General features: G+C 35.1%; 1 protein-coding gene across 6 annotated transcripts in view; it reads left to right on the forward strand.

Moving 5' to 3' along the window:
* LOC126892156 (phospholipid-transporting ATPase ABCA3-like) overlaps positions 1-18,485 on the forward strand; it is a 361,018-nt gene that overhangs the window by 331,995 nt on the left and 10,538 nt on the right. For all 6 annotated transcript variants that reach the window (XM_050661619.1, XM_050661614.1, XM_050661615.1 and 3 more), the window contains exon 20: positions 12,631-13,079. In XM_050661619.1, the coding sequence (XP_050517576.1) occupies positions 12,631-13,079 (449 nt within the window). The remainder of the gene's footprint in view (positions 1-12,630; positions 13,080-18,485) is intronic.

The raw sequence follows: 18,485 nt of genomic DNA on the forward strand, positions 1-18,485 counted from the left end.
GATATTCGTCCAAGTATTTTTATCTCTGTTGTTTCTAGTAGTCGTCTCGTTTTAGATATGTCAGGTCTTGCCTCCGCCGTATATGTCAATATAGGTCTAATTGCTGCTTTATAGATTCTTACTTTTGTGTCTTGTCTAGGTGTTTGTTCTTCCAGATTGTGTTAATAAGAGATCCCGCCGCTCTACTTGCCTTTAAAATTTGTTGTCGCACTTCGTCTTCAACATCTTTGTAACTGGTTATATCTATTCCTCTAAACTTTGCTTTATTATTTTTCCATCAATTTCGATTTAACATCTTAGTGGGTATTTAGATGTTGTCATACATTTGGTTTTTTCTGCTGATATTATCATATTATTGTATTTCTTGGCTGTTGTATTGAAGATGTGTGTTAATCTTGGGAGATCGTTTTCTCTCTCGGCGATTAATACGGCGTCGTCTGCATAACATTGAATTTCTTTGTTCCCCATTTTGTAACCATGACCTTTACGTACTGCTTCTTTTATTTCGTCCATTATTATATTAAAGAGCAGTGGACTTAACGAGTCACCGTGTCTGACTCCGCTTTGTTAGATTCTTCATCCAATGTAGTTTTTAAAATTTACTACTCTATAGATACCTTTGGATCCAAACACTTGTATGCGACAGAGAAAAATATGCTTTAAATGTAAAATTAAAATATGTGAAATTAAAAGTTTTTGTTCATATGTTAAATATGTGGACTAGTCTTTGCAGACTATCTTCAACTTAGGCTATCAACAGAGTATTCTTCTTCTCTTCTTCACATTTTATATCCTCTTGTTTGTTGTTAATTTAGAAAATTTCATCCGTGATTAAATTTGAGAGCATGAGACTCAATGAGTCTCCCTGTCTTATTCCGCTGCCCATATCTATAGCTTCTGTCAGGTGTCCATCTATTCTTGACTTCCATCTTGGCCTTGACAATAGTTTTTATAATATTTCGGGGAACTTCTTCGTATACAGAAGATGGATTATATATTTGTATGTTACCCTGTCAAATGCATTTTTTAAGTCAATCAGACGTAGAAACGCTGGCCTATCATACTCCAGTGATTTCTCAGTAATTTGCTTTATGGCGAATATTGCATGTGTACACAATTATCCAGTAAGAAAATCCTGTTGTTCATCTGCTAAACTTCTTGTCAAGCAAGCAAGCATAGTGATTTAACCCAGCCTGAGAGACTTGCTCACCCCTAGAGAATGACATTCGGGTGATACAATTCATTGGGGCGAGGAGGATTAACTCCCGTAAGCAGGAATCACTCCACCCCGCTTCAATGCTCTAGACCATCCACTTACCCCCCGATAGGACTCTGATGCGCTATAGGGGCTCTCAATCAGCAAAGTGCTTATCATATGGGAGTCTTGGGTACACGGACTCCCATATGAAATCCTACCCCGATCAATGCAGGCCAGCGTGAGGCGCTCTATTCCCGCTATCTCTAGTGACTTATCTTCGATCTGTTTTGCTTGCTCGGGCGCCGAGTCCCCGCTCTGGGCTATGTCCAGTTCGGCGACTCGGCGCTCGAGGATGTGGGCCCCTCATGCCCGTTTTTTGGGTTTTGTTACTAATATTTTTTTGTGGCTTTCGCCTATTGTTAATATTTTATTGATTTGTTTAGTGGCTGAAGCCGTTTTGAAGTTTTTTGTATATTTTTTTTTTGAGGGATGTCTGAAAATTATAAAAATCAACATTAATAAATATAATGAGATGCCAAAGGTGAGCAAGTTGTCTTCTTTTGATAGAGCTACGATTATCTAGCCTTTATTATATATTTACTAATATTTGTTGTTTGGGTCTCCTAGGTTTCCATCTATGGTACACATCATACCTTAATATCTCTTGCAAGATCCGGTTTGGGTGGTCTTCTAGCTCAGCAAATTTTGTTCTGGCTTTTTCCTCCATAATATCCAGTACTCTTATTTCTTTTAGGTCTCACGTTTGCAGCTTCTCTGAGGCAGTTGTTGTGTGCCGCTTGTATCTTATTTTTGTTACTTTGACTTATGTGACCCCATGCAAGAGATGCGTATGTAATTATTGGCAGTATAATGCTATTTATCAGTCTTAATTTTGTTTTCATAGCTAATTTGCTTCTTCTTCCTGTGAGTCCTCTTATTGCCGATCTGGCCGCTGCTGTTTTCTGGACTGTTGCGTTGACATGTGATGTGAATGTAAGACCTTGGTCCATTGTGACTCCTAAATATTTAACTTCGTTTTGCCATTCGATGGGTCTGTCTTGCAATGTTAGCTGTTCTTCTGGGTTATCTCTTCTCTTTTTGAAGATAACCGCTTGGGTCTTATCTGGATTTATTGCTATTTTCCATTGGATACTCCATTCTTCTATTGTATCCAATGCCGTCTGTAGATTTCTTACAGCTATATCTAGGTTCATGTGTTTTGCAGCAATTGCAGTGTCGTCTGCATAAAGGCTGATCAATGTTCCGGGTGTTCTTGGAACATCTGCTGTATATATGCTATACAGAAGGGGTGATAAAACTGCCCCCTGTGGTACTCCAGCTTCCGGCATTCCGTGTTCTGATAGAACTGGTCCTATCCGGACCCTGAACTTCCGGTCGCTTAGGTACGAGGAGATGAGTTTCGTCATGGCCCCGCTGTATCCATAATCTCTCATTTTATATGTCAGTCCTTCATGCCACACTCTATCCAAGGCTTTGCTTACATCCAGAAAGGCTGCTCCCGTATATTGTTGGTCATTGAATCCAGCTACTATATATTCGGTAAGTCTTAATATTTGAAGTTCGCTGGAATGTTGAGCTCTGAATCCAAACTGTGATTCTGGGATTATGCCTAGCCTGTCTGTCTCTGATTGGAGCCTGGTTTGGATGACCCGCTCCACTATCTTACTGACTGCTGGAAGTAAGCTAATCGGCCTGTAATTTTGAGGAAATATGTGGTCCTTTCCTGGCTTGGGTATCATAATTACATGGGCTTCCTTCCATCGATTTGGGAAGAGCCTGTATCTTAGTATTGCGTTTGTTATATTTGTCAAATACACAACTGCTTTCGAGGGAAGATACTTCAGAGCTCTGTTAGTGATTTCGTCTGGACCAGGTGCTTTCTTTGGTGAACTTTTTCGAATCAGTTCACTTATTTTCTCTTGGTGATGTGGGATTTATTATTTCTTCTTGTTCTTCGGGCGTTTCTAGTTCTGTTTCTTCGACTTCTTCGATAAAGTCTATATCTTCGTCTTGGTGATAATTCAGTGTACACTCTCTTTCAAGTGTCCTTCTCATCACCTCGGCTTTATCTTCTTCTGTGTAGACGATCCCATTTTCTCCATTAAACTTCTCGTCTGATTCATTAGTTATGTGTAGTTGTCATGGCTACTCCACAATATTTCAGTAATTCGTCAATTCCGTCAATTGGTTGATTTAAAAATTTTAGAAACCACGAAGGTGTTACCAGAAAACTTGGTCCCAACAAAGTTTTATTTTTAATATTATTTTCATTTTATTAAACTAAAACATTCGCTTCGTTTAAGCAGATGTCGTCACGACACCCGTATCACATTGTTTTGTTGTAATTCGATACTAACAGCCCGATCTGTTTCAGTTTGTTCAGAGATAGATAGAGTTAAGAGATATATGCACTTTCTGATGAGAACAAAACAAGGTTCGAAACCAGTTATAGCGCTCTCTGAACGAACTGACATATATGACGACTGTTTCGTTTTACAACGAAATTATTTATTTATACCTTAGACAAGGCGAAAACGGCGGGTTCGTTGGGAAAAATATTCCCATGAGATTTTTTTGCATAATCACATTCGTAAGACACCCCAGAATAAGGTTCAAGAAGTCGCCCACGTGAAAAGTGGTCCAAATTTTTTTTACAATTTTTTTTTAGTCAAATTGCAAAAATCAATATTTTTGGCCCGTTTTTTTTTTAGGTTTTTTGGACCATTCTGGACAAAAAAGGTCTCGTATAATTTTTCTCTAAAGTTTATCTTTTTCGAGTAATAAGCAATTTAAAATTTGAAAAACGCGAAAATTGCCATTTTCAAGGCTTAATAACTCGGTTAAAAATTATTATTATGAAAGTCAGAAAGTGACTAAATCAAAGTTTAAAGCCCCCGCTACATGATCCTGAAGAAATCTGTGTCATTAATTTATTACTTAGATGTTATTTTTAATTAAAAACAATGAGCGGTTAGATCGTATTGACGCGGCTGTAAATGTGAGTGCGAATAAGAAGCACAAGTGGACTGCCGCAATGGCATCTCTCTCGCACTCAGCATTTACCCGCCTAAGGTAAGGCGCCCACTGAGGTGGAATGGCCGTGGCCCGTGGCGTGGTATTGAGTAGAGGTGGCCGACTCGCTATTTTGATACAGCAGTTGCTTTTTCAGCATTATTCAACGTATACATGTTGATATAAGAAAAGCAAAATAATATTTGTTTGTTTTGTTTCAAAAAGCAGTTTTGTTGGCATTTAATGAGAACATATAAATAATATAAATAATTATAATTATTGTTAAAATAATACATCTAAGTACGGATATTTTTTGAACTGACAAAAACAATATAACAAAATACATGGTGGTTGTAACATTTATATGGTCGTACTGTTTATTTAAATTTACTTTTGTTTTCACCCAATTTTGAAAAAATGTGAAAACTTTGACTTACCCACGTCCGTCTGTCTGTCTGTCCGTCTGTAATCACAACTACTCCGTCAATATACCAGCTAGAATGACAAATGAGGTGTCAAATGAAAGCTTATAATCCAAGGATGGTACTAAAGGTGAGATATTTGACGTATCCTGTCTGTCCGTCGGTCCGTCCGACCGCGAATATAACTCCTCCGTCATTATACCTGGTAGAATTACAAATGAGGTGTCAAATGAAAGCTTATAATCCAAGGATGGTACTAAAGGTGAGGTATTTGACGTAGGCTGTCTGTTCGTCGGTCCGTCCGACCGCGAATATAACTCCTCCGTCATTATACCAGGTAGAATTACAAATGAGGTCTCAAATGAAAGCTTATAATCCAAGGATGGTACTAAAGGTGAGATATTTGACCGAGGCTCTCTGTCCGTCGGTCCGTCCGTCCGTCCGACCGCAAATATAACTCCTCCGCCATTATACCAGGTAGAATGACAAATGAGATGTCACATGAAAGTTTATAATACAAGGATGGTACTAAAGGTGAGAAATTTGACCTAGGCTGTCTATCCGTCTTTCCGTCCGACTGCGAATATAACTCATCCGTCACTATACCAGATAGAATAACAATTAAGGTATCGAATGAAAGCTTATAATCCAAGGATGGTAATAAATGTGCGAAATTTTACCTAGGATTTCCGGTTTTAGAAATGCGACCAGAAGTACTGTTTTAAAGTCACCGGAATAGTACACGTGATATATTATTGGACGTTACTTTGCACGAAGAGAATAAATATATACTTTCGGTTCCATCACTGTCTGTTCATCTGTCTTTCCGTCTGCGAATACAACTCCTCCATTATTAATACAGATAGAATGACAAATGAAGTGCCGAATGAAGGCTTATAACCCAAGGATGGCATTAAAGATGAGACATTTGACATCGGACTTCCGGTTTTAGAGTTGCAACCGTATGAACTGTTCTAAAGTCACCGAAATAGTATAAGCGATATATCATTCGACGTGCCTTAGCAAAATGAGAAAAAATTTTGGTTTTGGTTTTTATATCATTTCCGCTTAAAAAGTTCTAACCAGAATTGCCGCTATTCGCTCCGAGCGTTAACAAAGTGTCAAAGCAAAATCGACCGACCTGCTCATGGTGGCGGTTTTTTGAAATTTTATAAGGACGCTTTGTGTATGTTTAAATGAGACATTTAAAAAATGTCGTGTCACGCTAGTGATATTATGTATTAATATAAACAGAAAATAAAAACGCACTATAAATTCTTCACTTTCCAATATTGATTATCAGTTTGATTTTGTATGCATAACCTCACTATCGCAGTTTATGTCAATAAATATTTATTAACGAAAAAGAAAATATTTTGTTGCACTATAAATTACAGTATAAATTAATAACTAATGAATTCTAACAATTGTATTCGGTTATTATCACTACAAAATAAAATATTCAAGTTTAACAAAATAATCCCATAAGACTCAATGTTAAAACGTCCTTACAAAATCTGACAGCGTATCACGTGACTGTACGTAGAGGGGAGACGCACGGAGCCAATAGTCGCAGAAATAGTATATGTAACACAATCGAAGCGTATGGAAAAGTTGACTTTTAATCTTTAGTTCCTGTTTTGAAGTCATTTCTGTTTAAATAATGATGACGCAAAGTTTAGTCAAAATGACTCAAAATTAGTAAAATCGTATATCGATCGACGCAAAGTTACACGAAGCGTTCAAATATCGACTTTCAGTTCTACTTTCGATTAGTTTGGGTGAAAACCTAGGACTTACGAAGTCCAATTACTTGTTTTAACTGAGAATAAGCCACAATATTATTAGAAATTGAATGGGAAAGATTTGAATTTGGAGGTAAAATTAAACTTCCACTTCGGAAATTGCTCCAATTGAAATATATAGCAATGCCCTGCACATTCCTAATTAATAACATCAAGTAAAATAGTATTGAAAAGTACGTGAGTAGTGTAGAACATACAGTTTTCCAAAGTTTGTTTTCTCTTCAGGTGACAGCCACATCTTTGATTTTTTTTTAAATAGGAAAGTACATAATGTGACACCTCATTTAAAAGCCTTTGAAATACTGATTACAAAGATATATAATACTTTAATCCTTTTTGAGAGCGTAGGCGCAAAATTTCGTTTGAATTATTTTTAAATGCATTCATTTTTTTAGAATCCTGAGAAAACTAATAAGTGTTTTTGAAAAATTTAAACGCAGAATACAAGACTACAGTATTACCGAGGATCCAAAAGTCTCTGAGGAATTCTATAATGTTTATTTTAATAAAAAGTTACAGGGGCGAAAAAAAAAGAGAAAATTGAGTGTGATATTTAATTTTAAATATATCACTCGATATTCTAAGGGACTTTTGTCCCTCGGTAATAATGTAATATTTCATTCTGTGTTTAAACTTTTCAAAAGTACTTGTTAGTTTTCTCAGGATTCGAAAATATTTAAAAAGAATTCAGCCGAAATTTTGTGCCTACGCTCTCAAAAAGGATTAAAGTATTATACATTATTGTAATCAGTGTTTTAAAGGCTTCTAAATGAGGTGTCACATAATGTACTCTCCCATTTAAAAAAATCAAAGTTGTGGCTGTCACCTGAAGAGGGATCGCGCAATAATCCTTAAAGTCATTTTAAATCAAGTATATCACATAATTTTTGCGGAAGTGGATTATACAACAAAACAAATTCATATTCAATGTAAATAAATAAAAACTTTAGAAATAGAAAACAAGAATTAAGTTATAATCTTAAGTTAAAGTAAATAATATAAACAGTAAATATAATAAAACAAATATACTTATAATAAAGAATAAAAACAAATATGAAGTATTATCACCGCAACTGTCAAATAAATGTTACCAATTTATGCTAAAATGTCACATCCGTTCGATTACAGTTATAGTGTGTTCCGAACAAATGTGCTTCATAAAAACGCTTTATAGTCCATTTAGGTATACAAATGAAATGAAACATATTATTGTGTATTTCTTTAAGTTAACATTAATAGAAATCTTCAAATATTATTTCTACGCGTATATAATAAAATATATCTAGTGGCTGTAATTCCCGTTTATTCGGAAAAATGATTCTAAAACAGAACACACCTACCGCCAAAATATTTCGTGTTGGTATCATGTGACGTCACGGGCTATGACGCGGATCACGTGCAACGGTAAATAGATTAGACGAAGTATAAGTAGGTGGGCACTGTATAGAAATTTGTAGAAAAGTAAAATAATTTTACCACCAGTAAATTTGTCGGCGAGTTTGTACTCATAACAGTTGTTATAAAGTATTTATTACCTGAGAAACCCTAATAATATAAAACAGCTCTACAGGCCTTTGAGGCATTTGCAATAAAGCATAATACCCGATATAATTTAACTTTTTAGGATATTGTAGGTAAAAATGTATTCGTTTAGTTAAAAAGTATTATAAACAGCGGTATTATTTTATTAAAAGATATTTCAACAAACGGATAAATTTATTAAGGGGGTAGGCGCAAAATCTTGGTCCAATGCTTTTAAATGCATTTTTTTTTCGAATTCTGAGAAAACTAATAAGTATTTTGAAAAATTTAAACTCATAACGAAAGATTACATTATTACCGAGGGCCGAAAGTCCCTGAAAACTTTTATAATGTTTATAATTATAATATACAGGCGTGAAAAAAAGAGAACATTTATTGTGATTTTTAATTTCAAGTATTTAATTCAAACTAAACTTTTTGTATATTCTAAGACACTTTCGGAACTCGGTAATAATGTAGTCTTTCATTCTGCGTTTAAATTTTTCAAAAATATTTATTGGTTTTTTCAGGATTCGAAAAAATGAAAAAATGAATTTAAATAGCATTGGACCAAGATTTTGCGCCTACCCCCTTAAAAAGTAAATGGAAACGTTTCGGGACCTCTAATTTATATTCCATAAACAGGGATATTCCTATAACGGGTACTTACATTTTTACTTGTAGGATTTTTGAGATGCAAGATTCGATTCTTGATTTGACTCTCTGCCATAATGTGTCAATAGTCAAATAACAAAGCTAGCAATATATAATAATTATTAATTAAAGTGCTTATTAAAAATGGCAAATAACCGAAAAGAGTTTTACCGAAAAATCCAGGAATTAAAAAGTTTCTATATAAATAAATATTATAATATATTTATGTAAAATTGTTGATCGTCTTGTATGATTTTAAAATTTTTAAATACGTCCTCGTATATTGCAACACAAACTCAACGTGGTCACCATTCGAGTACCACTCGAAAATTAAACCTGCTGTCGATTAGTGGCGAGGGGACTGGCGCTACGGCGCGGCACTTCCAAAATACCACCCCTTCAAGTTCAAATCCTTTTTATAAACGTTAAAAATTGCAAATTTTTAATTTTTTTGCCAGATAGGGTGCATCCAATAATGATGTTTTCTCTTCTTTGGATTTTTAGCATTGAGGTTGGCAAACTAAAGAAATAAAAGTTAATCGGTGCTACTATAATATAGTACTTAGTCTACCGCGCTGTATTATAATATTACAATGCTGACAAAAAAATCTTTACAAAGTGAATAAAACGCATAAATCATAAGAATTATTATTCTAATTTCACAAATTATGTATTAATTAATTACAAATAATTGAACTTTCTAAGTCCTAGGTTTTCACCCATGGGGATCGAAAGTAGAACCGGAAGTCGATATTTGAACTCTTCGTGTAACTTTGCGTTGATGGATAAAACATTTCGCTAATTTTTAGTCATTTTTGCTAAACTTTCGGTCATAATTGTTTAAACGGAAATAATTTCAAAACCGGAACCAAATATTTAAACTCGACTTTTCAATACACTTCAATTAATGTCACATGTACCATTTCTACGAATCTGATATGGTACTTCGGTTAAGAACTTTTTAACGGGAAATGATATGAACCCAAAAAGCATCCGGTTCTTCTTCTTCTTGAAGTACCGTCTCCTATCGGAGGTTGGCTACCATCACAGCAATCTTAACTTTGTTGGCTGCAGCTATGAACTATTGTATTTGTATAAATCGTCCTACGCCCCACATTTCTCTTTCCCGAGATATTTCCTTGGATTATGAGTCTTAACGGGGAGTACTTTTCCCGTCTAATTATGTGGCCTAACTTCCGGTTAGAACTTTTTAACCGGAAATGATATAAAAACCAAATTTATACATTTGTTCTCATCTTGCTAAGGCACGTCGAATAATATATCTTATACTATTTCCATTTGCCACCATTTCGGTGACTTTCCAACGGTATTTTCCTATTGCAGCTCTAAAGGCGCAACTCTGAGGTCAAATTTCAAATATACCACATGTACTATTTCTGTATCTATAATATGGAATTTCCAGTTAGAACTTTTTAACCGGAAATGATTTAAAAACCAAAAGTATACATTTGTTCTCGTCTTGCTAAGGCACGTCGAATAATACATCGCTTATACTACTTCGGCGACTTTAAAACAGTACTTCCGGTTTATTCTAAAACCGGAAGTCCTAGGTCAAATTTCTCACCTTTAGTACCCATAGTAACCATATAAATAATAAATATATAAATATTACAACCAAATATTTTTTCTCATCTTACTAACGCACGTCGAATAATATATCTTATACTATTTCAGTGACTTTCCAACGGTACTTCCTATTGCAACTCTACAACCGCAACTCCGAGGTCACATTTCAAATATATCACATGTAATATTTTTGTGTCCATAATATGGCACTTCCGGTTAGAACTTTTTAACCGGAAATGATATAAAAACCAAAAGTATACATTTGTTCCCATCTTGCTAAAGCACGTCGAATAATATATCGCTTATACTACTCCGGCGACTTTAAAAAAGCACTTCCGGTTTCACACATTTAGTACCATCCTTGGATTATAAGCTTTCATTTGACACCTCATTTGTCATTCTACCTGGTATAATGACGGAGGAGTTATATTCTCGGTCAGACGGACCGACGTACAGCAGCCTAGGTCAAATATCTCAACTTTAGTACCATCCTTGGATTATAAGCTTTCATTTGACACCTTATTTGTCATTCTACCTGGTATAATGACGGAGAAGTTATATTCGCGGTCGGACAGACCGACGGACAGACAGCCTAGATCAAATTTATCACCTTAAGTACCATCCTTGGATTATAATCTTTCATTTGACACATTATTTGTCATTCTACCTGGTATAATGACGGTAGAGTTATATTCGCGGTCGGAAGGACCGACGTACAGCAGCCTAGGTCAAATATCTCACCTTTAGTACCATCCTTGGATTATAAGCTTTCATTTGACACCTTATTTGTCATTCTACTCATTTGTCATTCTACCTGGTATAATGACAGAGAGGTTATATTCGCGGTCGGACAGACCGACGGACAAACAGCCTAGATCAAATTTATCACCTTTAGTACTATCCTTGGATCATAAGCTTTCATTTGACAACTCATTTGTCATTCTACCTGGTATAATGACGGAGAAGTTATATTCGCGGTCGGACAGACCGACGGACAAACAGCCTAGATCAAATTTATCACCTTTAGTACTATCCTTGGATTAGAAGCTTTCATTTGACAACTCATTTGTCATTCTACCTGGTATAATGACGGAGGAGTTATATTCGCGGTCGGACGGACCGATAACCACCCAGCCTAGGTCAAATATCCTACTTTTAGTACCATCCTTGGATTATAAGCTTTCATTTGACACCACATTTTTGTCATTCTACCTGGTATAATGACAGAGAAGTTATATTCGCGGTCGGACAGACCGACGGACAAACAGCCTAGATCAAATTTATCACCTTTAGTACTATCCTTGGATCATAAGCTTTCATTTGACACCTTATTTGTCATTCTACCTGGTATAATGACGGAGAAGTTATATTCGCGGTCGGACAGACCGACGGACAAACAGCCTAGATCAAATTTATCACCTTTAGTACTATCCTTGGATTATAAGCTTTCATTTGACACCACATTTGTCATTCTAGCTGGTATATTGACGGAGGAGTTGTGATTACAGAGAGACAGACAGACAGACAGACGGACAGACGGACGTGGATAATTCAAAGTTTTCACATTTTTTCAATATTGGGTGAAAACAACAGTAAATTTAAATAAATACTACGACCATATAAATATTACAACCACCATGTGTTTTGTTAAATTTTTTTGTCATTTCAAAAAATTTTCTAACTTAGATGTATTATTTTAGTAACAATTATTATTTATATGTTCACATTAAATACCAACAACAATGCTTTTTCAAACAAAACAAACAAATATGATTTTGCTTTTCTCATATCATCTTGAAAATGTTGATTACTGAAAAATGAAAAGGTAACTGCTATATCAAAATAGCTGGTCGGAGCATCTCTAATAGTCAATACCACGCCACGGGCCACGGACATTCCACCTCAATGGGCGCTTTGCCTAACACGTGCATGGCGCTCAATATTATTGCTTAAAAATAACAGCTTAGTAATAAAATAATGACAAAAATTTCTTGAGGATCTTGTAGGGGGGGCTTTAAACTTTGACTTAGTCACTTTCTGACTTTCATAATAATAACCTTTAACCGAGTTATTAAACCTTAAAAATGACCATTTTCGCGTTTTTCAAATTTTAAATTACGTATAACTCGAAACGATCAACTTTAGAGAAAAAATATAACCGACCTTTTTTGTCCAAAATGGTCCAAAAAACCTAAAAAAAAATTTCCGGGCCAAAAATATTGATTTTTGCAATTTGATTAAAAAAAATTGTTAAAAAAAATTTGGACCACTTTTTGCGTGGGCGACTTCTTGAACCTTATTTTGGGGTGTCTCACGAATGTGATTATGCAAAAAAATCTCATGGGAATTTTTTTTTTCAACGAACCCGCCGTTTTCGCCTTGTCTACCTTATTTTTCTGTTTACTTTTAGGAATGGACCCTGCCACCAAACGTCACCTCTGGAATGCCTTATGCAAAATCCGAGACAGAGGTAAATGTATAGTTCTCACATCGCACAGCATGGAAGAATGCGAAGCTCTCTGCACCCGAATAGCCATAATGGTAAACGGCAACTTCAAATGTCTCGGGTCCACGCAGCATCTCAAACACAAATTCGCAGAAGGGTACACTTTGACGATCAAATTAAAGAAAATCGCGGAGAGTTCCAGCGAAGGCCTCTCAGAAACTGAACCTATAGAGAAGTTCATTTGCCAAAGGTTCCCAGGAGCCCAGCTTCGGGAGAGACACCAGGAGTTATTAAATTATTATATAACTAATAAGTCGGTGCCTTGGTCAAAGATGTTTGGCATCTTGGAGAAGGGAAAGAGAAGTGATCTCAATATAGAAGATTATTCATTAGGACAATGTAGTTTAGAACAGGTAAGAAATAAATCTGTAGAGATTTCTAAAAGTTTTTTGGAAGCTACATCATCCTTCAATCTTCGATTGTACATAGATCCTCCTTATAATTATTTTCCATCTGTTTTGATCTTGTGATTGTTGCATCCAATTCCTATGGCAACGTTTTAGTTGCCATAGTAACACGTTCGTCAGTCCAACGTGTTGGTCGACGACTTCTGCATCGGTAGGCATCATCCTTTAGTCTTCATTCCAATATCCGCTTTGTCTATCTGTCCTTTGTCATTCGAGCCACTTGACCTGTCCAGTTCTACTGCAGTTTTTATTTTCCCTACAGAATCAACCACTCTTCATCTTCGTCGTAGTTAGCTGTTTGAGATCTAATTTCGCAGTGAAACGCCCAACATACACGCTCTATTGCCCTTTAAGCCACATGGATTTTTTGTACTTTTCTCCTTGTAATGGTCACCGTTTCCGCTCTGTAAGTCAAAAGACACTGATTAAAAATTTTTCGTTTTAAGACATGGCATGTCCGGCGATTTCAAAATGTGGTTCAAATTGCCGAAAGCTGCTTAAGTCAGTCTTATACGACGGAGATGCTCAACGGTTTGGTTATCTTTTCCTATGGCAATCTCGTGACATGTATTTATAGTTATAGGCCCTTACCTGGTTTATGGATCTTGTTCTTACGAATATATCTTCGCTGTCTACAAGATCTGTCATCATCTGGATTTTAGATATATTTATTTTCAATCCTCCTTTTAGTAAGAAAAGTTAGAGCTGATTAGATGAGTTATATGTACAGAGTCGGTATTTTCTTATCGATGGTATGGGCTTTTAATAAGAGCAACAAAGAGACATGCATTTATTATACATTTAAAACGGGTTAGAAGATATTGGGCGGCCGAAGTAGGAAGAGCCACCAAAAAATTTCGCGTTGTAGGTATGGCTTTGTCAGACAGGGTTGCCGAATTTGGAAATTATCAAAAGAAAATAATAAAGTAGAAAAAATAATATAGTTAACTTTTTGTGAACAGCTATAATAAACAAATTATTTAAAAATAACAAAATATTGTTTTCATCTATTTTAAAAAAATGTGAAAACGTTGAATTATAATTCAACGTTTATTTTTTTACTTATATTTTTCTTTTAAATAATTTGTTTAGTAGATGTACTTATTTGTTCACAAAAAATAATATAGGTACAGTAATGAGTGCGCTATTAAGAACCGGCAAAATAACGCAAAAGATGTAAAGCATAATACGTTGTGAAATAAAAAGAGATGAAACTAATAGAGATGTAAAATTATCGATAAGAACCTATAAATTTACATAACATTACATAGTTTCGCACCTTTAGACATATCTGAGGAGTATAACAAATCTAACCGTGACAGGAGAATTTTATAAAATTCTAAATGTTTTCTGTCACAGACGTCTAAAGGAGGGAAACTATGTAGGTACCTGATGTAATGTAAACTTATAGGTTCCTATCGATAATTTTACACATCTACTAGTTTCATCTCTTTTTATTTCACAACGTATTAAGTTTTCCATCTTTTGCGTTATTTTGCCGGTTATTAGCGCGCTCATCACTGTATTATTTTTTTTTTCTACTTTGATGGATAATTACGCATGTCTGTCTCTCTCAGAGACTTTGTAAACACAACTTTTCCGTCATTAGATAAGACAGGATAAATGAGCTGTCGAATGAAAGTTCATTACCCAACGATCTTATTAAAGTGAGAAATTTGACCTTGCACTTACTTCCAGTTTTAGAGTTGAAACTTGAAGTACTATTTTAAAGTCGCCCAATAAATATTATAAACGACTTATTGTTGGACGCGCTTTAGCAAGACGAAAACCATTATATTTTTCCGGCTTTGTGCAAGTCTGTCCGTCCGTCTGTCTATCGAATATAACTCCTACGTTATTAAAACACTCAACTCCGGTAGCAAGATAATATACCAGGAGACCTGAAAGCTACGGGCGTGGAGAACTGGACAGAGATTGTCTAAGACAGAGAAGAGTGAAGGCATGCTGTCGAGTGGGCTAAAACCCACGAAGGGTTGTAACGCCACGTAGTACGTAGTAAGTATGAGGTGTCGAATTAAGGATGGTATTAAAGCTGAGAAATTGGACTTCACACTTCCGGTTGCAGAGTTGAAACTGGAAGTAGTGTTTTAAAGCCGCCGAAATAGTACAAGCGACATATTATTCGATGCGCTTTAGCAATACGAAGACAAGGTATCAAATTAGATCTTATAACCCAAAGATGGTATCAGTTGCAACCGGAAGTACTGTTTTAAAATCACCGAAATAGTACAATACATTTGTTTTCATCTTGCTAAAGCGTGTTAAATAATACATTGCTTGTATTAATTTGGCGTCATTAAAACCGTACTCCCGGTTGTAACTCTATAAACGGAAGTCCGAGGTCAAATGTCTTACTTCTAATGCCATCTTTGGGTTATAAGCTCTCATTCGACACATCATTTGTCATTCTATTTTTTTGTCGGGCTTGACTAATACCGGAAGCATCTTGCTACGGCGCGTCGAATAATATGTCGCTTGTACTATTTCGGCGACTTTAAAATAGTACTTGTGCGATCAAGTTTCTCACTTTAATAACATCCTTGGGTTAAGAGCTTTCACTCTTACACCTCATTTGTCCTTCTGTCTGATCTTATGACGGAAAAGTTGTGTTTACAAAGTCTCTGGGACAGAAAAACTTGCATAATTAAAGTAGAAAACATATTATATTAATTTTTGTTAACAAATAGTGTAGGTACTAACCAAATTATTTAAAAGAAAAAATTAATAAAAAAATAAACGTTGAAATATAATTCCACGTTTTCACATTTTTTAAAATTGGCGAAAACAATATTTTTTACTTAAGTTTTTTTCTTTTAAATAATTTGTTTATTATATCTGTTTACAAAAAGTTAAATATATTATTTTTTCTATTATAATATTTTCTTTTGATAATTTCCAACTTTGGCAACACTGTCTGACAAAGCCATTACCTACGACCCGAAATTTTTTGGTGACCCTTCCCAGTTCCGCCACATTCGACCGTCCCACATCTTCTAACCCGTTTTAAATGTATAATAAATACATGTCTCTTTGTTGCTCTTATTAAATGCGTATACCATCGATAACAAAATACCGACTCTGTATAGAGAGAAACATGCAACAATAAATATAGGCGACACATATTAAGAATATCTTCAAATTGATCTGGAAAGGCGTCAAGTATATGTTGGGTGATTGAAAATAAATATATCTAAAACTTAGACGATGACAGAGCTTGTAGTCAGCGAAGAGATATGCGTAGGAATAAGATCCATAGACCAGGTAATGGCCTATAAATACCTAGATCACGAGATTCGTATAATAAAAGATAACCAAATCGTTGAGTTTCTCCATCGTATAAGACTGAATTGGGCAGCCTTCGAAAAGTTGAACTACATTTTTAAATCGCCCGGCACACCAATATGTGTTAAAAGAAAAACTGTCAACCAGTGTTTTGCCAGTATTGACTTACAGAGCGGAAACGTTGACCATGAGAAGGAGAACAGTACAAAAGATCTGTCGGGCTACGACGAAGATCTTGAAGTGATTTCAGCAAAGAAATAGACTCCCATGAAAATTGTCCAATTCAAAACTGTCCTTCTTCTTCTTAACGTGCCCTATCAAGTCCCCTTGACGTTGGCGATTAACATGGCGAAACTATAGTCCAGTCGGCAAGTACTTTTAGCGACGAAAAATTCCGAAGTTAATGAAATTTTAGGGTGTTGTTTGTACATGTTTAGTGATGTCAAATCCAAGTTTTCGACCTCGAGGAGGTTGTGGAAAATTTTTGGCGGCCGAAAAACCTCGAAATTTTCGGACTTGTTTCAGTTTGTTGCTCATAACTCTAAAACGGTCAATCCTACGTGAAAAGCTATTATATAGTAATTTAAAGAAGGCACAATTTCCCGTCGATCAAAAAAAAAAGTCCGGAATCGGTCCAATAGATAAACTTTTACGGGCGATCAAAGTTTGGCAACACCTCTTACCTTCACATGATTCACCACACCCTCTGTCAACGATGATCTGCATATGAAACACTCCTCTCTCGTAGGTGTTGACGAAGTTGAGTCCATGTTTTCTTCACTACACTACTAACAACTATATACTACTGTACACACACTACTATAATATACTATAATAATAACTATATAGTAACGAACGTTTTGGAAGGATATCAAGTAAAAGTAGAAAACTTCGCACGATAAATACGACCCGATACTTTGGGAGGCTTCTACACAACTGGCTAAATATTTATATTTGTTTTTACTTCTGAAGGGACGAGGTCGAAAGGGAGGAGGGAAAAGGAAGGGTGAAGGGAGAAAGAAGGGAGGATTGACCCAACCAAATCATACTTTTGACGTATTTCCCGTTAGCTTTTATTGCGTTCACCTTAAAACTATTCAGTAAAAGGTCATTTGCCTACTGAAAGGATTAACCTATTGTTGCATAGAAAACAGTTTCAACTTATACCTGTAAAAGATAAGTGAACTTTTAGTCAGGGAATTCCTTTAAAATGTGTTCAATTTTTATAAACAATAGCCATTGATTCAAGTGTCTTTATTTTCTGGCAAATAAAATAAAAATTTCCAATCAAATTAGTTTTTTTTCACATATACATTTTGGATATTTTTCCTCTTATTCAAAACAACACTAACTTTTACAACTATTTTATTTTAATTTTATTTTGCTTTTCGTCATAACATCAGTCAGATTTTAGTAGTATTTATTAAATAATATTGACAACCGTTATAAAATATACATGAATTTATTAAATAAATGCAATAAAAGTAAGTAGTTTGAAGTTTTAAATTAACTTGAAAATATGAATCGGGTTTTAGGGTCCTGCACTGAATGTGTTAACTCTGCGGTATAATATTTACGTGTATTTATATTTGTATATATTATCAATTCTATCAATAAACCGCAAAATGTAGGTGCAACCTTATTTTTTTAATCACTTTGTGTATCAAATACAAATTCAACTTAAATATGTTCAATCAGTTTTTATTTATATATCAATACATTCGTTTTTGTTTCATTAAGAATTGAAGAAAAAGTATTTAAGAAATTTTCAGCCTTCTTTCAGCTTTAGAGGCGCATTTTTCGCTCAAAGCAAGATATGTTGCATATTCATAACCTTCTATCTTTTACCGTAAGTTTGATAGAATAAAAGATTTTACATTAGGGAACCAGTTCAAAAAACATATTAAAAATTGGAACACCGGGATTATTTCTTAGTTGACCCATTTTTTTACGCTATTTGCACTGGCCTATACCTACAGATATTTTCTACTAAAGGATAATAAATCCTGACCGATGAAATATCCTGATAATATGGATACGGTAGATTTA

The sequence above is a fragment of the Diabrotica virgifera genome, chromosome 9 (assembly GCF_917563875.1).
Source record: "Diabrotica virgifera virgifera chromosome 9, PGI_DIABVI_V3a".
Taxonomy (NCBI): Eukaryota; Metazoa; Arthropoda; class Insecta; order Coleoptera; family Chrysomelidae; genus Diabrotica; species Diabrotica virgifera.